General features: G+C 43.8%; 2 protein-coding genes across 23 annotated transcripts in view; one reads left to right on the forward strand and one right to left on the reverse strand.

Annotated features, from left to right (window-relative positions):
- The window catches only part of LOC145400266 (uncharacterized), a 133,392-nt gene extending 129,876 nt beyond the window's left edge, over positions 1–3,516 (reverse strand). For 12 of the 13 annotated variants that reach the window (XR_013897406.1, XM_080272813.1, XM_080272808.1 and 9 more), the window contains exon 1: positions 3,439–3,516. The gene's annotated coding sequence lies outside the window, so the exon portion shown is untranslated. The remainder of the gene's footprint in view (positions 1–3,438) is intronic. The other variant, XM_080272804.1, reaches the window with a different exon arrangement.
- A 12,299-nt stretch (positions 3,517–15,815) lies between these two features.
- The window catches only part of LOC145400268 (uncharacterized), a 213,305-nt gene continuing 205,786 nt past the window's right edge, over positions 15,816–23,334 (forward strand). For all 10 annotated transcript variants that reach the window (XM_080272823.1, XM_080272817.1, XM_080272818.1 and 7 more), the window contains exons 1-2: positions 15,816–15,884; positions 23,132–23,215. In XM_080272823.1, the coding sequence (XP_080128949.1) occupies positions 23,138–23,215 (78 nt within the window). In that variant the 5' untranslated portion in view covers positions 15,816–15,884; positions 23,132–23,137. The remainder of the gene's footprint in view (positions 15,885–23,131; positions 23,216–23,334) is intronic.

Raw genomic sequence — 23,334 nt, forward strand, 5'->3', positions numbered from 1 at the left:
GGGATATGGGCTGAGGGGAGGGCAGCAAAATGGCAGGGAACAGGGCAACATGGAAGCAATTTGTGTCTGGCCACCCCTTATGGGATTAAGGTGCCTGGCTATACAGATATGACTGGAATTACCTTCCTATAAATATGGTTGATGCTGAAAATTAAAAATGGGGGAGGTGGGGATTTATGGGTATGGGATATGGGCATCTGGTCTTAACTTATGCCTACTATACTGCTGTAATTGGAAATAATTTTCCTCATGAGATGACGAAGGTGAAAATGTGAACACTGAGAGTAGGGTTGCGAGAGGTTGGCCAGAAAAAACCTCAGGGATACTGAATAGGAAGACTACCAAAGATTGAGCAGCATGGACAGCCACCATTAGGTGACAATGGTCAACACATGCAAGCATGTTGAAACCTTCATAAACGATTCAATTAAATGAGTTCGGTATTTCTTGGTGTCAGGCTGTCAGTTCCGAGACAACCATAAACTCTCATCATCCATCAGCGCATTGTCCGTCACACATCATTATCCACCATAGCAAATGGAAGAATTTAATAAAAATTCCCTTGTTATCTCTGCCTCTGGGGGTCGTACAGTGTGTTTACTGTGTACAGTACAGTACAATGCTTACTTAGGGTTGTTTCTCTATGAGAAAAAATACAGTACAGTAGAGGTACAGAGTTTTATAGGGGGTTCGGCCCCATCTGGAGGTTTTAAGGTGGGTACTACTTCATCATCCATCAATACATCACTATCAGACACGCCTTTAGCCATTATATTCTGGATATAAGAATTTACTGAATTATAGTTGGAGAAGAACAGGGAGGTTTTAGGATGGGAAGAGGTTGTGCAGATCAGATATTCATTCTTAGGTCTGAAGAGGAAAAGCTTCTAGAGAAGTGAAATTTGTTGTATGTGGCCTTCATGGATTTGGAGAAAGTATATGACAGTGGGCAGACAAGGAATGGGGAAAGTATTAAGAATATATGGAGTAAATGGGAAGTTGCTGAATGCTGTGAAAGTATGTATAAGGGTGCTAAGGCTGCAGTGTGTGTGGATAGTGAATTAAGTGAAATTTTCTATCTGAAGGTTTGAAATAGGGAAGCTTTATGTCTCCATTGTTGTTCAATCTGTACATGGATGTGGTTATAAAAGAGATACAAGGTAGGGTAGTGAATGTTAGAGCAGCTCTAATGAGAGAGAGCAGTTTGGAAACTCCCTCTACTGTTGGTTGCAGATGATAACTGTGCTGGTAAGTGAAGACAAAAGGGACCTGCAAGGCTTGATGAATGAGTTTGGGAGTGTGTGTAAGAAACAAAATCTAAAGGTGAGTGTAGGGGAGAGAGAAGTTATGGTCCTCAAGAGAAATGATGTCACTGAATGTACAGTGGGGCTAGATGAGGAGGAAATGGAAAATGTGAGTGCGATTAACCCTTTGAGATTCTGAAGACGCGATTTCGAGTCATCGTAAATCCAACCGTTGAGATTCTAATGACTCAAATTCAAGTCATATGAAACAACATTTGTTTTTTTGCATGTTTTCCATATCCTATCTGGGCTTGTTCTACATACACTATCCTGTTTATCCTTTTCCAAGTATTTGGTTATACACTAACAAGCACATCAGACAGATATGTATAATATATTCGCTTTTACCATGATTAATATCAGTATTACCAGCACGGATATCTGCCTGTGTGACAGCGAGAGCTTTTGCTTTTCTCTGAGAAAACTAATGTAAATTGCCATAACCTATATATCAATGGAAAGGTAATTTACTGTAGACCGACATGGTGCAATCAAATTTCATTTAACTCTAATACTTTTTTTTTTTTTACAAATTTTTTCTATGGAAGGGTGTGTGATTTTTCCTTTTTGGCTAACTTCTACTTGTCATATTGGCCTTTTAGCTACCATATTTACCTTTTTCAACCATACTATGATAAAGAGCAACTATTCAGCTTTAAAATGGTACCACATTCCTTAGTCTACCATAAAAAGTTAGTGTACAATGGCCGAATAAGTACAAATATCGCTGCAAGACGGTGCACTATGTGCGCCAGGCTGAATCTGGCACAGACACAATCGGCAGAGGGCCGAAAATCTCAAAGGGTTAAGTACCTGGGTAGTGTGATGAGTAAGGATGGAACTTGAGAGGGTGAAGTGCTTGAAAGGGTACAACAAGGATGAAAGGTTGCTAGTTCTTTGAAAGCAGTGAAAAAAAAAAAAAAAAAAAAAAAAGTCACTGCATGACATTATGATACCAACTCCAACATATGGAAATGAAGCATGGACTCTGTTGGAGGGACAGAGAGCAGTAGAAATGACTAACCTGAAAGGCGCATGTGGAGTCACATGGAGAGAAAATGACAAATGAGGAAGTGAAGGAAGTGTTGTGGTGTGGATGCAGATGTGATAAAAAGCATTACAAATACACTGAGGTGGTTTGGACTTATGGCGATGATGGAGAGCGAGAAACTGTCGAGCAGTGTACATGAGGTGGAGGGGGAGGCCACGGATGAGATGGAGGGATGGAGTAGAGGTACCGGTATGTGAAAGAGGGGTGTGTGACCTGGGACCAGGGCAATGAAATGGCAACATGGAGGCAATTTGTTTGTGGCCACCCCTTACAGGCATCTGGCAATAGACATATTTTTGGACATTTTATTTCTCCTCTTTGCAGGCAATTTCGTATGTTATTTCAACAGCCAAGAGAAGTCCATCTCAAAAATTAAACAAATATAAATCGTTCAGTCACATACCCTCTACTTTAGTAATATATTGCTACTTGTATCCTACCATTTTATAACACTACAGTTTCTTCCATTCCTCTGCAAACTCAAGTAAAGAAAGAACTTTTACCAACGTCTACAATACCCTCGTTACTGGCAAAATCATGCACATACAGCTCCCCTATCGATACATTTACTTAGTACTCCCAGTACAAGCTGCAAAGCCATAAATTGTTGACAGAAACCAGACTGTTTCCACGAAAAAAATTTACAAACAAATCTCTAGTGATCCATAGGCAAATTTGGCAATGTTGTTACGAATACCATGAATGAAAAGTGGACATGAAGGCAGCGAGTTGGCGTGGGTGAGGCGACACAAAGGCCCGGGGGAGGAACGCGCGTCTTCCCCAAACCGGTCCTTCCTCTAGCAACTGCTACACTCACACACTTTGCGTACTTTACAATAGGAGATTCACATACATTGCCCCAATAACTCTATATACATGACATAATGAATCAAAAAATAAAACGGGTGTAAAGGACCCGGTACTAGCAATAAAATGAACACGGTAGCACCCAGACGGAAGCTGCGTCATCACCCACTCGGGAAATCCCTGCCAAATAATCCCACTATAACACCACCTTTCCGTTAAAATTTAATTTCTTGCGGTTCAACTCAACTTCTATACAAAAAATTTCAGGTATCTCACCTTTGGTGCCTCTAGTTATCTCTTTAAGACAGACATTAGTGCCGGCAGCACGAGAAGATGCGAACGACCTCCCTTGCGCACCCGCAGGTCTCTGACTGATTTGTACTCAAGCTCCGAATATACTTAAATGAAATAAAACAAGAATTGTGTTTGCTCTTATTGTGCTCATAGTTGATAAATCAAAATAATAACGACATTCAGCATATTTTTATTAATATTTCTTTACAAAATAACTTTCCATACATTATTAATCCTTTTTCGGGGATTCTGTTAGAATTGACGCCACGGAGCTTGATTCAGTGTTGCCAGTTTAGAGAAAAACCAGCTAACATGAGCCACTAGATGATGCTAATATTTTTTTGTTTGAAATGTTCGGATGTTACGTAATGACATTACTGACACTGAAACTATGGAAGATCAGTCCCATGTTGGTTATTTCCTTGACGCACATTCACATTTACCACAATTACGTTCCCGGGCTAGTGGCTACGCACATAGGCAGTCAGTCCCAAGGTCCAGAGAATATTCAGTCCTTTCATTAAGACTACAAGAATGAAACGGGGATAAAAACAAGAAGCTTTTCCCCAACGCCCACCAAACAATTCAGTCGACACTTGCCGAAAATAGTGGGACGGAGCATTTTGCAGTACAGAAAACTGGATGGGAATTTTTTGTTTTATTATAATTTTTTGACTCAATCGGATACGTTTATGTGAAGCTACAGAATGTGGTGAATGTTTTTGGCGTATCCGATGGAGCCAGGATTCCGGGGGCTTGAATGATGGGTGAATGGAAGCGTGGCCCATTGGGTTGGGCAAATTTGGGCTGCCTGGACATTGCTACTCACCCTACCCTAGGGTGGGAAAGGAGGTCCGGATGATGATGATGATGATATTGAAATACCCGCGCAGCGGGGTGAACCCGACACCACCACCCCAGGAGGAGAGAACAAGGGGGTGACACCCACCCCACGAGGAGATGACGGGGAGGTTGTTTTCCCTGACACACTATCCAGGCAAGAGCGACATATTTCCCCTGTGACCCGACGCCCCTCTTCCCCACAGCCAGACCACCCGGCAGTGTACAGTAAAAGTACACTACACTTCAGCGTAGGGGCCTAAAATCCAGTATAGTGCCAAAGGGGGCGACCCGACACCCCCACAAGGACCCCATAGAGGAGCAACGACGGCACACCAAGACTCAAGGCGACGACGGCATAAGTCTGCCCAGGCCGCGCGCCCCTATGAGCCGGAGCCCACCCACTGCCACCATAGCAGGAATACCAGACTACCTTCGGAGCAAGCCTTCCCCAACAAGCATCAGGGTGGAGCTGTTCCTCCAGCTCCTGCCGGCACCCCTGAGACAGCCGGTAGCCTCTCAACCCTCCTGAAGGAGACGGCCTGTAGCCGCTCTGAGGGAAATAAGGAGACGGCCTGTAGCCGCTCTAAGGGAAATAAGGAGACGGCCTGTAGCCGCTCCTGCCTTCATCAGGAGACGGCCTGTAACCGCTCTGAAGGTGCCCTTCTCAAGACAGCCTGTAGCCTCTCAACCCTCCTGAAGGAGATGGCCTGTAGCCGCTCCCGCCTTCGCCAGGAGACGGTCTGTAGCCACTCTAAAGGTGCCCTTCTCAAGATGGCCTGTAGCCACTCAACCCTCCTGAAGGAGACGGCCTGTAGCCGCTCTGAGGGGAATCAGGAGAAGGCCTGTAGCTGCTCCCGCCTTCGTCAGGCAACGGCCTGTAGCCATTCTGAAGGTGCCCTTCTCGAGACGGCCTGTAGCCGCTCAACCTTCCTGAAGGAGACGGCCTGTAGCTGCTCTAAGGGAAATCAGCAGACAGCCTGTAGCCGCTCCGAAGGTGCCCTTGGGTCTGCTGGTAGCTGCTCCCTCCCCCAGGCCATGGCCAGTAGCCAGGCCTTGGCAATGGCCGGTAGCCGTGCCCCTAGAAGGCCACGGCCAGTAGCCAGGCCCTATGGCAGGAGACAGCTGGTAGCCACTCCTTCATCAGGAGCTGACTTCTGTTCTCCAACCCATGACACAGAGGGAGTCCCAAGCCTAGAAGAGTACTGGAGAGGCCCCATGACTTCCACTGGCCTCAGCTCCCTGCAACCGGCTCTGGAGAAGACTCACCTGATGGACCCCTATGTAGGCCAATGCCGCAGCCCCATCCTGACGGCGCCACCAAGCACCGGGGACCGCAGCTCTCGGGAACCCCAGACCACCCCCAGGACTCCCGGGCGGGATCTCCCCACACCCTGATGCCGGAGATCTTCGTCCTCCGTCAGGTGCCTGAGCGAGAAGTTCAGGCAGTTATTCAGTCCCAGCCCTGAGGGCCGTACTCTCGCCCCCAACCCTGAAAGCGTGGGGCCCTTCGCCACCCGCAGCCCCGGACGAGAGAGGACGCCCCTGCACATGATCCCGTGGCCTCTGGATGTAGAAGGCCCCCGGCGGAACCCAGCCCTGTCATTAGTAAGGCTGTGACATCTCCTCCGCCCTTGTACCTGACCGCCATGATGCCCAGATCAGAGAAGAGTGGCAGTGATAGCACAGTGTCTGTGACACAGTGACAGAGGCAGAGCAGTGAACTAACTACATAACGGAAGTCAGTGATAATACCAAAGTGGTGGAGTGAGCAAAAGTGACAGTGCAACCGCAAACACGGCCATACAGTGAGAGACGGGTCCATTATAGTGAATACACTACCATCTGATAACACCTCCTTATACAAAAACCATATCCAGACCCCAGTGCCAAAGAAGCACTTACCAACAGTGAAACAATACCAGCGACCGCACGAGTATATAAAACTTAGACTTCCTATAACTAATAATACATAAACCTCTGCCCCAAGTGCTATTCATTTTGATCCGAGCAGTATCCTGCACGATACTAATAACCCATATCTAGACCTAAGAGTTGTAATTGTCCACTGTATCTGTATCTGTGACATCTACCCATTCCACTGTACAACTTAGTAATACACGTGTAAGGTTGTTGCCTTGAGTTTTTGTGTCCTACCTCTCTCCTATTTGTCTAAGCTCCAGTCTAGAAAGAGAGCCCTGTTACACACTAGGTGTTAACGGGACTGGAAGCCGGCCCTTAAAACACCTAGCATTACAGGAACACTCACCAGAATTGGAGTGGGACTTGCAGTGACAAGATCCCAAACAAACCCTCAGATGCTGAGTCCACCGGATCAGCCTTCACTAAGAAAGAGGACTCAGGAGGAGACTCAAGGTTTGTTACACCCCAAGGGAGCAGCGGCACAGTAGAACCCACTGGGTATACTGTGGGTGGAGTGACCACCGGCCCTCCACCCTCTGCCACCCACCTTCGGGAGCCGGCACGTCGGCAGGTCCACCAGACGACCTACGTCGGTACTCCCCGGGAGGAAGGCAGGCCCTGGGGTAGACTCCACCGGATCAGCCTTCACTAAGAAAGAGGACTCAGGAGGAGCCTCGATGTTTGTTACACCCCAAGGGAGCAGCAGCACAGTAGAACCCACTGGGTATACTGTGGGTGGAGTGACCACCGGCTCTCCACCCTCTGCCACCCACCTTCGGGAGCCGGCACATCGGCACGTCCACCAGACGACCTTCACCGGTACTCCCCGGGAGGAAGGCAGGCCCTGGGGTAGACTCCACCGGAGACACCACTCGGGGCTGACCACTGGTCATCCCCCATGGCTGCTCGAACCCTGATGGACAGAAGACAGACTCCACTGGAGCTGCGACTTAGGCCGGGAGTGCCCACCGGGCCTCTTCCTTCCAACGTCCCTGGAACAGATGTCCCAGTCCCTACGGTGGAAAAGCAGTCTCCACCAGAGTTGTGACTATTGCCGGGAGAGCCCACCAGGTGTCTTCTTCCAGTCACCAGGGTCTGTGGTCCCTGGAGGAGTCCCCTCAGACTCCTCCTCCACCCCTGCCCCCAGTAGGAGTGCAGGCAGTGCCCAGCGGGGCTGCCCAACAGAGTGAGTGTCCCCCGGACCTCCCACGCACACCCCAGACCGGAGTTTCAGCAGGGCTTGTCAGGCCCGCCAAATAGGAGAGCAGGCCCTCGGCCACTCTCCCTCCGTGAGTCCCAAGGTTCCTACAGAGGGTAGTACCTCTTGCTCAGCCTGCCCCTCCTGTGGCAGAGCAAGGCGCCCCTCTCCCCGCCTCTTTCTCTCTCCGAGAAGGTGGAATCTGCTCCCCTGCAGGTACCCCGCCAGAGACCAGACCGGGCTAGATGTCTCCGAGGCCAGGTGTCATGTTCCTGCAGCCCCTTCCTCCCCAGGCACTGCCGGACTCCGCTGGAGCAAAAGGCTGCAATCCATCCCTGATGGCCTCCTCCTGCAGACGAGGCCGCAGCCCCAGGAGCCAACAGGCCTCCCCCGATGCCTGCTGCAGCCGCCAGACTTCCCTTGGCGCAGGTGGCCGCAGTCTCCCCTGACGGCTGCCCCTGCCAGACGTGACAGTAGCCCAGCCAGGGCTCTGCCCTCGCTACAGCCGACCCTCGGCCTGGGCCTCTCCAAGTCCTCCCCAGGACCCTGACGATGGCTAGAGGCCAGCACCAGCGCGCCTCTTGGCCCTCTTTGGCCCCAGCCCCGAGAGCCCCACCTCCTGCAGGGCCTCCACGGCAAGGGAGCTGCGCACCACGCCACCCACCAACTCTTCCAGGACTCATGGTGACCCCACAGGTGATCTGCCCCTGGATTACACTCTGGATGGCCCACCTCCAACGCCTGGCCGCCACCTGAGGTTCCCGGCATAGGGCCTCCTGCCGCCCATGACTCGTGCCCTCCTCTCCGCCAGTACCGTGAGTAAGAGTCTCTGAGGTTGTGTGTCCCCTAGTGTTCATGAGCCCCACCCCAGTGAACTAGCCCCTTTCTCTCTCTCACCCTCAGTGCACCCCCCCCTCGTGCTCCTCCAGTGTTGTCCCCCCCTCGTGTGGTATTGTGAACTCTCATACCTATAACCGTACGCATGGACTGCGTGATGCTAAGCCACGGGTTGCCCCCAAGTGTGACTCTCCCCCCCTGCAGTGTTACATACGGACCGATAGCACCAGTGCCCTCTCTCTCTCTCCCCTCCCCCCATGTGTTGCCCCGCTGTACCGAACCCCAAGTGATATACCCCCCCAGTCACCTGCCCTGTCAGAAATCCTATATTACCATTCCCCTCCCCCTCTCCCCCCTCCTGAGTCCCTCACGCGCGGATAGATCCTACGTGCAATATTCTCTCGTCCTCTGTAACGCGCACGAAGCATAAGGATAGCTAGGGTATCGTCCACGTCACGCGGATGCATATAACTAGCATAGGAAACCGTTTATGTTACGCGACTGTAGTCTATATATAAGGATTTGAGTATACACGGCCGTCTATGTCGCGCGTGTGGGTATATTGAGATATACATGACTGTCTTTGTCATATGCCTGAGACCTAGTGCATCTGGTGTATCGTGTGAACCATACCTGTGACACTGTGTGGGAATTACTCCAGGTCAAGAAAGGTAGAATATTGTGTAAAGGTCAAACTTGCTGAACTAGGTGGAAGTATTTATTTTAAGAGCCAGCCTTCTGAGATTATCTGGTTATTTTATGTTTCACGGTTTTGATCACAGATTGTATGTGTGTAATTGTCTATTGTTAATATATAAGTGTGCCTTATGACCATTGGTGTTTGGACTTTCCTTCCTTGCCTGTGACTGACCCGGTCGAGGACAAAGAATCCAAGGTTGCACCGTACCTGTGCCCAAGAAGTCGGGACTCAGAATACGCTGCATAACAGATATAATAATTTTATAAGAATGGGAACTAATTTTATAATAAATTGATAAGAATGACGTATTTTCATTCTGGCCTTCAGCACTTGGTACTTTTGATGATTTTTTTTTTTTTACACACCTATATAATCTTGCTCCCTCCATTAAATTTAAAGTTGAGTGGGGGAACCGGGGTGTTCTTTCTTTTCTTGATGTACTGGTGATGAAGAAAAATCATTCACTTTAAGGTGTATAGGAAACCAACCAGTTGTAACTTGTTCATTCATTATTTTTCGTATCATCAATCTGCCACAAAATTGTTATCTCATCAATGTTCCTAGTTAGGGCCTTAGAATTTGCAGTACAGAACATGTACAAGAAGAAAATAATCTTATTTGGGAAATCTGTTAAAGCTTAAGATATCCCAAATGGTTACTAAAAAAGCATACCTTAATGTTAGGTAATCTTACTACGTATATACCTAAAAAGCTCACCACAGAAAAGGAACTTTTCCTCAATTTGCTTTATGTTGCAGACTTCAATATAAAAAAATAGGTTACAGTAGTGACGCAAATATAGCATTTATACCTCCACCACCAGATCAATGTTAGTAAAGAACAAATGTACAACATGTTCAGAAGCAAGTATATACAAAATTCGTTGCAAATATTGTGAACTATGGTTTGCCTGGAAAAAACAGGTCAGAGTTTGGAAACACGGATCAAGGAACACAAGTATGCCATAAAAAACATGTAATTAGAATAATGCAATATTTAATCATGTTTGTGAAGCTAACCACAGAATTTACTGGCAAGGTAGCCTTCTACTGTACAAAAGTCATGGCTTTCGGAAACGAAAGATTATTGAAGCCATGTGTATCCAAAATTCGAGAATTTCAACCATAGTGAAGGTGTGTAGTACGTACAAGCTAGATCCTGTAATGAGGTCCCTGGTGGGAATGTTCCCTTCCGGACCGACACAGATGAGGTCAGACGAATAATATTACACCTGACCTGTTTGGTTATGTCCCCCCTTTTCCCCTTCAGGAATTCCCCGCTTATAATCCACCCCCGCCCCACCTCTCTTTTACCCCACCCTCCCACACACACAGGCATAAAAAGGAGCCCTTGTATCGTCAACATGTCATAATGGAAGAAGGAAAAAGAAAAGGAAAAGGGAAGAGAAAAAAAGGCTGTGGAGTTCCGTTCACTGGGGCCGCGGCACTTATCACTGTTGGCGGTCTATTCGCCCCTCCATAGGCTCCTTCTGGGGGTGTTGGGCTGCCTCAGTAAGACTATTCAGCATTTTAATATATATATATACTCCAACTCTACAATTACACTTACAAGCACTTCTCACCCTACATACAATCTCTACCAGACAGCCTAAGCCACTTGGTAGAGATACATTGGCTGTATCGTCCCGACTTCGGTCGGGATAGGCCGGTCCTGCACTGGACACTCAAACGGCTGATGAGATGAGAGATGAGATGATTATATATATATTACTGTATGTGGCAGGTTAATAAAAAAAATTTTGGTTAACAGTATCGATGCTCAAGTACACACAAGAAAGTATTAATGTGCTGTATGAAGTATAAACAAAATGGAGAGGAGAAAGTGTGAGAGAATGGGAATATGGATGGGGTATATGTGCAGGAGTAGATGAGAATGAGAGGGAAAAGGAAGGAGTATGTATAGTTGTGAGTAAAAGATGGAAGAAAAGCATAAGACAGTATGGATCAGTTGGGTCAAGGATTGTGTGGGTAAAGTTGAAAGTTGGAATACAAATGTGGGCGATTGTGTGTGTGTGTATGCGCCAACGCAAGATCGTGCTAGAAGAGTGAGAGAAGAGTTCTGGACAAATGTAGAAGTGTGCATGGAAAAGTTTGGAAGGACTGAGAGAGTGTTTTTGATCGGTGAAATGAATGGTAAAGTTGGGAATGTGAAGGTGGATGGAATAGTTGGTGAGTGGGGTGTGCCTGCTGAGATAGATGAGAATGGGAGTGCGTTAGTGGACATTTGTGCTGGGAGGGGGTTGGTGATAGCCAATACCCTCTTCAGGCATAAAATGATCCACAGGTATACATGGCGAGTGATGAGAAGGGTGGGTGGTGAACTGAATGAAAGGAAGGCAATGATTGATTATGTGTGTGTGGAAGAAAGGATGCGAAGATGTGTAATGGATGCAAGGGCTTATAGAGGTTGGAGGAGTGGACTTTCTGACCACTACTTGGTGGTGGCCAGAATTAGGATTCAAGTAAGATGGAGGAATAGAAGAACGGAAAGACGAGAGGAAGGAGTAGTTGCAAGGAGAGTGGAAAGGTTACAAGAGGATGAGAAAAAGGCAGAGTATAAGAGAGAAGTGGAGGAACGATTGGGCAAATATGAATTGGAGCAGATGGGAGACGTGGAAGGTAAGCGTAGGATATTTACAGAAGAAATATGTGCAGCATGTGATGTGGTGTGTGGAAGGAAGAGAAGACGGAGGGGGGTGCAAGGAACAGCGTGGTGGACTAAAAAGGTGAGACAGGCTGTGGCACAAAAGAAGAGCGCATACAATGAATGGATGAGAAATAGGGGCGTGGAAGAAGTTGAGAGGCGGAAGAGAGAACTATATGTAGAAAGAAAGAGGTGAAAAGATTAGTAAGCGAGAGTAAGAAGAGAGTGGATGAGGAATTTGGAAGGAATTTGAGTGTAAAGTGGAGGGACTGTAAGAAAATGTTCTGGAAAGAGGTGAAAAGAGTAAGACAGGGTGGAAGTGAAGTTAGCAGGGGAGTGAAAGATAAAAATGGTAGATTACTAGCGGAGAAGGGAGAAAAAGTGAGCAGATGGAGAGAACACTTTAAGGAATTGTTGAACATAGAGGATGGAAGTAATGCGAGTATAAGTGGCTGGGGAATGGCTGGGAGAATGAGGGAGGTGAGAAGACAGGAAGAAATCAGTAGGATAGAAGTTGTGGAAGCAATGAAGAAAGTTAAATCGGGGAAAGCCCCAGGAATTGATGAAATGTGTGGTGAAATGCTGAAGCATGGGGGAGAGATAGTAGTAGAATGGATGTGGAAGATGTGCAGATTGGCCTGGGAGGAAGGTAGAGTACCGGAGGATTGGAAGTCAGGTATAATTATTCCCTTGTACAAAGGAAAAGGGGAAAAAGAAGTGTGTGGTAATCATAGGGGCATTTGTCTTCCTAGTATAATAGGAAAAGTGTATGGTAGGATACTTACTGACAGAGTTAGAGAAAGAACAGAGAAATTAGTTGGAGAAGAACAGGGAGGCTTTAGGAAGGGAAGAGGTTGTGTAGATCAGATATTCATTCTTAGATCTTTAGTGGAAAAGTTTCTAGAGAAGGGAAAGAAGTTGTATGCAGCTTTCATGGATTTGGAGAAAGCATATGACAGGGTGGATAGACAAGGATTGTGGAAAGTGTTAAGAATACATGGAGTAGATGGGAAGTTGTTGAATGCTGTGAAGAGTATGTACTATGGTGCGAAGGCTGCAGTGCGTGCGGATGGTGAACTAAGTGAATTTTTCATTTTGAAAGTTGGGTTGAAACAGGGATGTGTCATGTCTCCATGGTTGTTCAATCTGTACATGGATGGGGTAATAGAAGAGGTACAAGGTAGGGTAGTGGATGTTGGAGTGGCCCTGGTGAGAGAGGATAGTGTTTGGAAACTCCCTGTACTGTTGTTTACAGATGATACTGTGTTGTTGAGTGAAGACGAAGGAGAGTTGCAAGGCTTGGTGGATGAGTTTGGGAGAGTGTGTAAGAAACGGAATCTAAAGGTGAATGTAGGGAAGAGTAAATTGATGGTCTTTGAGAGAGGTGAAGTCAGTGAATGTACAGCGAGGGTGGATGGTGAGGAACTGGAAAATGTGAGTACGTTTAAGTACTTGGGTAGTGTGATGAGTAAGGATGGAGGTTTAGAGGGTGAAGAGCTTGAAAGGGTACAGCAGGGAAGAAAGGTTGCTGGTTCTTTGAAAGCAGTGATAAGAAACAGGGAAGTGAGCATGGAAGTGAAAAAGTTACTACATGACAATATTGTGATACCAACTCTAACGTATGGAAGTGAAGCTTGGACGTTGTTGGAAGGACACAAGTCAAGAGTGAGAGCAGTGGAAATGAGTTATTTAAGAGGAGCCTATGGAGTCACATGGAGAGACAGGCTGACGAATGAGGATATAAAGGAGCGTTGTGGTGTGGGTGTGGATGTGATAGGAAGCGTTATGAGGAACACACTGAGGTTGTATGGCCATGTGTAGAGGATGGAGGGTGAAAGACTGACGAAGAGAGTGTATGTGAGTGAGGTGGAGGGGGGAAGAGGAAGGGGGAGGCCGAGGATGAGATGGAGTGATGAGGTGGAGAGGTATATGAGAGAGGGGGATGTGAGTTGGGAGCAGGGCAGTGAAATGGCGGGGGACAGGGCGACTTGGAGGCGATTTGTTTGTGGCCACCCCAAACGGGATTGAGGCGTCTGGTAATAGATAGATAGATAGATGAAGTATAAACCGCTATGGAAGAGGTGCTCGTTGAATATTGTTAAGGAAAAAAGATGCTCGTTGAATATATAAGACTTTGGTATTATGTTCTGGTTCAATCACACAGATAACCAAAACAATGATATACAGGAATCTAGGAGGGAAGATATTATATTATCTATTATTTCTTAAACGTGTGACAAGACCCACTTTTATTTTATTTGTTTTAAGGGCATGCACAACTTTATAAACAGTGACTGTGTATAACGTTTGCTGAAGGTGTGTTCATACACACACACACACACACACACACAGTACCACACCAAAGACTTTTATGAAAACTGTACCATCAAGGAGGAATTCGAGGCAAACTGTTTTGTTGGATGCAAGATTTTCTCATAAAAAGAGAAATGAGAACAGTACTAAGGGGAAACTACTCATCATGGAAAGAAGTGACTAGTGGAGTACCACAGGGTTCAGTGCTGGCACCAATCATGTTTTTAGTGTATATAAATGATATAAACAGTAACACTGGAAATGAAAGCTATCTAAATATGTTTGCAGATGATGCAAAAATACAAAGGAGAATACACAGACTCTTGTAAAGAGCTACAAGAAGAATTAAATAAACTTCATGAATGGAGTAATACATGGCAAAATGGAATTCAATGTGGACAAGTGTCATGTAATCATGTTTGGTAAAAGTGGAAAAAGACGTGATTGGGATTATACGTTAGGAAATAAAACCCTACACACATCAGAAAGAGAGAAGGGCCTAGGTGTGATTATCAATAACAGACTATCTCCGGCTGACCACATCAGTGAGAAGGTACGGAACATGTATACATTCATTCATTCATTGCCAGACGCCATGTATCCCAAACGGGGTGGCCAAGGGCTTAGAGTTAATTGTTTTACAGGGAGGGGCACTAATCTTCCACCAACACTGCTTGCAAATGTGAGAATAGCATTCACATACATAAATGAAGACATGCTAAGAAGGATAACATCATTCATCAGACCAACCCTGGAGTATGCATCAGTAGTCTGGAGTCCTCATCTCAAAAAACACATAGACAAGATTGAAAAAGTTCAAAGGGCCGCTACAAGATGGATACCAAGCTTAAGGGATCTAAGCTAAAGAAAGATTAAATAAACTGAATCTACCAACACTACAGGAGAGAAGGAAAAGAGGTGATATGATAATGCTATATAAATGCATATTAGGGAAGGAGAAAATAGACATAAATGATTACTTAACATATGGGAATGCATCAGCAAGAGGATACTACAAAAAACTGCATAAGAAGAGATGTGATAAAGACGTAAGGAAATTCAGTTTCCCAAACAGAGCAATTGATCAATGGAATGCACTACCGAATGAAATAGTGTGTGCCAAAACAATTCACAAATTTAAAGATATGTACGATAAATATGGTTTAAGACACGGGACAGTACGAGCTTGACTCATTCCTGTAAAGATACAATTAGGTAAGAACACACCGCTCGCTGGTGCAGTGGTAACGTTCTCGCTTGCCAACTGGTGGACGGGAGTTCTCGCCTCGCTCAGGTTGCGAAAAGTTTCACTGACGAAGTGGGTGGTTACTGTCCCCCTGGAGCAAGGGGACGGGCGTGTGCGTGTGTGAAGGTCACAGCCTTGCCCTTAGATCGGACCATATGAGCTCTCAGCTCCCTTCCGGGAGGGTATAAGCTGACGATCACGACCATCAAGTGATCCTGACTGACCAGGTGAATTACACACACACATCGGTGGGGACTGGGGAGATCTCACGTTCGAAAGCCTGCACAAGCAGCAGCTTCTTGGTGAAAATCTAAGTACTCTCACTCTTTTTCGCCGTCCTGAAGCACTGCAACTTTGTAGATTTGAATTTTTACGGTATATACACACTTCCATGCTTTAAATGCATCTTTAGAGAATAGTATGATATCAGACAATGCTTTGATATTTGACTACCATTATTATCATTATCTTTTAAATTAAATCAATGACATACATGGAGACACAAATATACAAATATGATACATGTAAATACTATATAGATAGATGTGTGTAAGTGCACATATAAAAATGTCAATACTGTAGATGAGTATGTAGCAAGTTTAGCAAGGTTTGAGCTTGGGTGTTGGTAATACTGTGAGCCCAGGGAAGCCGTAGGAGAAAATGGCCGAACGTTTGGTGTGATGGAGGTTATTGTCTAGTCTTGTAAGGTGGGTGATTTTTCCCTTGTTAGTGCTCATTGGTAGTTACAGTTGTGTGATTGAATTGCCATAGTTACCAAGGAGGAACGGGAGTGTTTGATCGTGACCTGGGAGGGTTGTTGGATGGTGTATTGATGGTGTTAATGTTGAGCTTGGGTAGTGGCGTCGGGAATAGAGGTCATCTTGGCGAGGAAATAATTGTCGATATTTCTGCAATACATTTTAGGTTTTACATTAGCGGTTTACCAATTATTGCCGTAGTGCATGGAACTGAATTGGTAACAATGATTTATAGACGTGGGAATGTTTTAGTTTGTTATAGGGCGGTGCTGGAATACGGTAGGATGTAATTACCTCATTTTGGGCGTAGACATAATTTACTGGACAGACTATGAGAGCACCTCATTATTTACAGGTGTGTTAAAGCGTATGATATGATTAAACGAACTGTGGTAGTGTTAGTGTATTCATTTATGATATCCACATTCTCCAGAAATACGGTATCTTGCAAGATACCAAGGGTAGGTTATAGCTTAAGGTAAGTTTGCCGTTTCGGACAACACCTCTGGAAAACGAGATCCAAACCCAACCAAACAAAAAAATTAACCCAACCTATTCTAGGACTCTTACCTTTATATGAGTTAAGTACCGTAGTGGCCCCCAAAGAAACAAAATTGGAGGTTTACTAACCTGGTTGTCTTAGCGCAGTACTGTAATACCTGGCTTAGTGACTCCTTAGGTAGGTTAGGTTTTATTGGTGAACTAAGTAAATGTTTACAAAACCATAACACTGGATTGCTTTGGAATATGAAAGTGAATTTGCAGCACAGTTCTAAGTCAAGTTTCTTGTGTGATGTTTGTTCCACACATTAATGCCCATATTTTTAAAGTTTTTCTTCCCTTTTAGATATATGGGAAGGACATGCTTTGCTGAATTGCTTTGGAATATGAAAGTGAATTTGCAGCACAGTTCTAAGTCAACTTTCTTGTGTGACGTTTGTTCCACACATTAATGCCCATATTTTTAAAGTTTTTCTTCCCTTTTAGATATATGGGAAGGACATGCTTTGCTGAATTGGTATTAAAAAAAAAAAAAAATCCTTGCTGCTTGAAGGGCAAGGTCTTCCCTTCAGGCAGCCAAGATGATTGGAAATTGATGGAATTTTTTTACCCCTCTCTTCAAAAATCCCTTTGTAATTTTTGTGCATTCTTTTGTAGTTTATTATCTTAATATATTTCAAATATCGATGAAAGGTCTATCCATCTATCAATTGCCTGATGCCGTAATCCCGTAAGGGGTGGCCACTTGACTTTGAGTTATTTGTTTTACGGGGAGGAGCACTAACCCTCCACCAACCCCCTTGCTGACATGTAGGGAGCATGTATGGTTTGGTTAAATGGTTACCACCCAGCGTTGGAAATGGTTTCTTGGCTTACAGGAAACCATTTGGCTTGTCACTCAATGTAAAGCCACCTGTAAAGGAAAGGAAAGCATTTAGAAGTGACAGGAAAGATGGGAGAAATAGGAAGAGAGGGGGCAGGCACAGAAAAAGAATGATAAAGGTGAAGGAAGAAGTTGGCAGCACTGCATCGTTAGTGGATGATGGTTGCCACCACCTGCCACCATTGATGAAAGGTACTTTACACTTTTATTAATACGATTTAGAACGTGATCCTGAAAGTTCTATTTTTATCTCTTTAACCCCGGGCTTGTTTTGCTCTGTCTTGCATGTCCTTGGGGCATATTCGGGCTCCGACAGACTCTCAAAAAATATTTGCCAAAAATCAGTTATTAGTCCTAGAATATTAAAATTACATATGCATATGGCACATACCTTCAGCTTTCTCCTGGGATGTTTGTTGAGCCTTTGTCGAGTACTGTAGGACTTGTGGAGACCTCTGAAGTTGGGTAACAAAGTCTCCACTTTACACTTCCCGACAACCCGTAATGTGATTACCACAGCCTGATATTATCACTAGAAACACGATTCTATGATTATCAAGTAGTTTGGAATCCATACTCCAAAAAAACAAACTATGAAAGCAATGAAAATTACTAGCGCGTATGACCTTCCCACTTGCGCTAGTTCGTCGCTGGTATTCTGTCATTTATTATTCAAACACTCACCCTTTATATTCCTGTTATTATATAACACATATATATCTGCAGTCTTTATCCATAAGTTTCCTTCAGTAGTATTAGTTTATTGTCACTGAAGTCATTCAATTTTTCATTCAGTAAAATATGTAGAGAGCCACGGATTCACTTTCACTGTTATAACCTCAAGTATTTGTATTCATATTCTTATATTACTACTTATTTACATTTCTGTTTACATTTTCTATTGTATTTTCAATATTTACACTTCAAATTTACTTGCAGTAACCTAAAACTATATTACACTGTTCAATCATATGTACAGCCATTAGTTCATGTTCCACAGCAGAGTCACTTAGTCCTTTCCTGCTTCCCACACGAGTTTTTCTGGGGGTAGAGGTCACGGGGCCTGTTGCAATGGGCGCAGAAGCGGCGGAAATGGCGGGGCGCGAGTGCGATATGCTATGACCACAGAGGAGGACAAGGAACTGAATGGCACGGCTTATCTGAGAAGGCAAGGGTTGACAGTGACAATGGGGCTGACAGCTGCTAACTTACATGCTAAGAAATTATTGGTAGGAAGTCTCGGCAATACATAAAGAAATAAGTAGTTCCAGGTGATTGTAAATGACACTTAGGCTTCTCCCTTCCTTTCTTATATATATTTTTATTACGGAAATAGATTACAAGGCATAATTCAAATGGGAAATTACCTTGGAAATTTAGCGAACAAGTGCATGTGAGGTGTTGTCAGGCGATAATTAGCCAGTTCCAGGTATATACCACTACCACTTACCTTATTTCTTTTTGGTATATATTATTTTGTATAAGTATAGGGCATAGGGCTTATTTCAATGGATGAACTCAGTGGAAAAATCCGGGGGAGATTTGCTTTAGCCCAGTGTGGCTGGGCAGGCGATAGGAAAGGGTAAAGGAGGTGAGGTAGGGAGGGGTGAGAGGGTACTGGAGGGGAGGTAGGGAGGGGAGTCAAGAATGGGGGAATATGGCTAAATTGTCAACAATGGATGGGAGTACAGATGAGATTAGGATTGCTGACTATTGGTGGACAGTAGCAGTACATGCTAAAAAATGATTAGTAGGAAATCCTGAAAATACAGAAAAAAGTAGGTAGTTCCAGGTGAATGTAAATGTCACTTAGGCTTCTCCCTTCCTTTCTTATATATATTTTTATTACGAGAATAGATTATACGGCATATTTCAAAGGGGAAATTTCCGTGGGAAACTAGCGAACGAGTGCACGTGAGATGTTGTCAGGTGATAATTAGCCAAATCAAGGTGTATAGCACTATCACTTACCTTATTTCTTTTTGGTATATATTATTTTGTATAAGAATAGGGCATAGAGCTTATTTCAACGGATGAAATCAGTGGATAATTCTGGTGGAAATTTTCTTTAGTGCAGCGTGGCCGGGGAGGCGAGAGGACAGGGTAATGGAGGGGAGGTAGGGAGGGTAGTCAGGAATGGGGAAAAATGGCTAAATTGTCAACACTGGATGGGAGTACAGATGAGATTTGGAGTGCTGACTAGTGTTGGACATTGGCAGTACTGATAGATGATACAAGCCACCACTTGTAAGCCCGGGAGAATTCATAATAACACAGAATCACAAGAGTGACGCCTCGCGGTATGATCCATTGCGCCTGAGCGTCACAAAAGTGACGCCCCGCGGTTAAGGGGTTAAAAGTGTTATTTAAGTCGGCTGAGATGTTCAGCCAGACATAAACAGAGGAGATGATGTACTGCCAACGATATTCATCCAGTCTTGAGCTGACACTGACAAATCTTGTACATTATGGCTAGGGTCACATAATGATTCTTTTCAAGACACATTTTGCTTGTTAATTTACCTGGAAAAGGAAAATTTGCCATAAATGTACACACACACACACACACACACACACACACACACACATATATATATATATATATATATATATATATATATATATTATATATATGTATGTATGTATATATATATATATATACATATATATATATATATATGTTATATATTTATGTATGTATACAATATATATTACACAGGCATGCCCTGGTTTAACTATGCAATTTTTCAAGTAAAAACTCATCGCTAGGCGGGGTATTGTATCGTGGGATAGATTTAACGTGTAAAGTACTGTACAGTACTGTACAGTATAGGGCTGCGTTTTTGAGCCTTGGAATTCCCCCCAGCCATGTCCTAAACCCACCCAAATGAGTCCGAAAAAAGTTGAAAGCCAATCTAAATGGCCTAATGGCTGTAAAAGAAGCAGACCTAAGCATAAAGCCAGTGCCAGTCTGACATGTACCCAGTCTAGGTCACTGGAAAATGCGATCTCTGAGTCTTATTCAAACTCGGTAGAGAGGAAACAGCAGCATTGTAAACAAGCCCATCATTAGAGGGTCCCGTGACAAGCACGTTATGCATAGTAATAGTGTGTGAATGATGCAGATTCATCCAAAGTGTGAATTGTTGTGACAGAAAATCGTTTATGTTTTGATGAATTCTCTTGATGGGGAATGCGATCGATGATGTGATTGTGATAGCCTTTTCAGTGGCCCCTCTTTATGTTGTTTTTGTTACTGTTCTGGTTGCTGAGCTCCTTTATTTTCTCCTCTCTTATTTTCCATCATTAATTAGAAATTCCTTTATATTTTTGAAGCGTTTTCCCTTGAACAACTCTAATATAAACACATAATTTATAGATCGATGATGCGATCATGATAGCCTTTTTTATGGCCTCTCTTTATATCGTTTATGTTACTGCTCTGGTTGCTGAGCTCCTTCATTTTCTTCTCTTATTTTCCAACATATATTTAGAAGTTTCTTCGTATTTTCAAAGCGTTTTCCCTTGAACCCAAATGTAATCACGTGGTTTATCAATCGATGATGCGATCGTGATAGCGTTGTTTTGTTGTTTTGTTACTCTTCTGATTGCAGAGCTCCTTATTTTCATCTCGCTTTTATTCCAATATTTATTTGGAAATCTTTTTTTATTTTAAAAACGTTTTCTCTAGAACTGCTCGAATATAAACACATGACTTGTTGATGTCACAGTTTTCATCAGTGCATGAAATATGTACTGTCTAGGCTTTTCATAATTATTAATATTTATTTAAGATTAATATTATGTACTCCATGGTAGGTCAGATGACAGTTCAGTGATTAAACACGAAATATTCTTTATTGAGTCGCCTAGTTGCAGGACGAGAAAATCTGACATTCTTTCCCATCCACAGTCAGGATGGCACTGAGCTCATACACTCACAGCACGTGGTGGTAAGCCTGTAAAGTCGCCAGAAACCACCAGAAAAAAATCCACTATACAGGAATTTTCCTACAATATTTCTTGGACCCTACCAAATATATGGTGCGAATTAGAGGGTCCAGACTTCCATTGCACCGACTGTGTATATATATATATATATATATATATATATATATATATATATATACATACATATATATATAATATTGTGGTAGATGGTGGCGACCATCATCCACTCACTTGATGTAGTGCTGTCCACTTCCTTAGCTTTTATCATTCTTTTTCTGTGCCTGCCCTCCTCACTTCCTATTTCTCCTGTCTTTCCTGTCACTTCTTATTCCTTTTCTTTCCTTTACAAGTGGCTTTACATTTAGTGACAAGCCAAATGGTTTCCTGTAAGCCAAGAAACCATTTACAACGCTGGGTGGTAACCATATAACCAAACCATACGTGCTCCCTACATGTCAACAAGTGGGTTGGTGCCCCTCCCTGTAAAACAACTAACTCAGTATCAAATGGCCACCCTTTGTGGGATTATGGTGTCTGGCAATAGATAGATAGATAGATATACCATATACAGGGTGTCCTGGGAGTTAAGTCAAAAACTTTGGGAAATGATAGAGGAGCGAATTCTAAGGAAAAAATATTGTATGAGGAACGCACTGAGGTGGTTTGGCCATGTGGAGAGGATGGAGGGTGAAAGACTGATGAAGAGAGTGTATGTGAGTGAGGTGGAGGGAGGAAGAGGGAGGGGGAGGCCGAGGATGAGATGGAGGGATGGGGTGGAGAGGTATATGAGAGAGGGGGGTGTGAGTTGGGAGCAGGGCAGTGAAATGGCGGGGGACAGGGCGACTTGGAGGCGATTTGTTTGTGGCCACCCCAAACGGGATTGAGGCGTCTGGCAATAGATAGATGGATAGATAGATGTGTCCAAATCTCCACCGTTACGGATCTACAATTAATGATGACCTTATGGGTGAATTATGTGGAGACCATTTTTGCCCGTAAGGTCATCAGTAATTGTAGCTCCGTAACAGTTGAGATTTGGACACATGTTCGTATAACATTTTTTGCTTAGAATTCCCTCATCTGTCATTTCTCAAAGTTTTTGACTTACCTCCAGGGACACCCTGTATATATATATATATATATATATATATATATATATATATATATATATATATACACACACACACACACACACACACACACACACGTATACCCTGCTATACAATCCCCCTTTATAATTGATACCCCACATTGGTGATATATAAAAAATTAATTCTTCCCTGCCGAACGATGGTCACTCCCTGGTTGTGTGATAGGTTTTGTTGTTTTGAATTGATATTGATGATATTTTAGACTTACATTTTGTTTAGTTTGATTTAGCTTTAAAATGTTTCTAGACTTGGATTAATGTGTTTGAATCATAGGTGGGGTGAACACTTGTCATTTTTGGGTCCAGTATGCTAAGGTTGATTTTTTCCAGACTTATTTTTGGCGATTTTCAGATTGTGTTTTTGGGTTTAGGTGAGTTGTAAACTGCTTTTAGGCTTAGCTTGCTTTAAAGTTGTTTGGGATATACCTTAATTGAGTTCGAAACTTGTTTTTGGACTAATTTGGGTGGGTTTGGACTTGGTTGGGAAGGGGTTATCCCGAGGCTCCCCATGGCATCCCTATACTTTGTATGTTATAACATCCTTGTTTAACGATGCCACGGCCCAACGATGGGTTTCTCACATGCATCTCATCGTTATAGCAGGGATGACTTGTATATGTGTATATAATTTTACAAAATGAAATTTTATGATTGTTCGTAATGTATATACAGTACAGGACTATACTGAATTATAAAATGTATTTATTTCAGATTAACATGGAGGAGCTTCTGTCATTAAAGTGGAACAATCATCGTTCCACTTTTCTTCACATATTAGGTGTCCTCAGGGATAAGGTAAGCTTTATAGTAGGCTACATGCTGATCTTCGCTTGCCATGTAGTGTAGATATCTGTTAATTATATTGTTTAATCTTAAGTGTACTTTGGTGTGATTTGTTCATTTCAGAATTATCT

This window comes from Coenobita brevimanus, chromosome 51, assembly GCF_032717465.1.
Source record: "Coenobita brevimanus isolate Jiangsu-jjx chromosome 51, ASM3271746v2, whole genome shotgun sequence".
Lineage (NCBI taxonomy): Eukaryota > Metazoa > Arthropoda > Malacostraca > Decapoda > Coenobitidae > Coenobita > Coenobita brevimanus.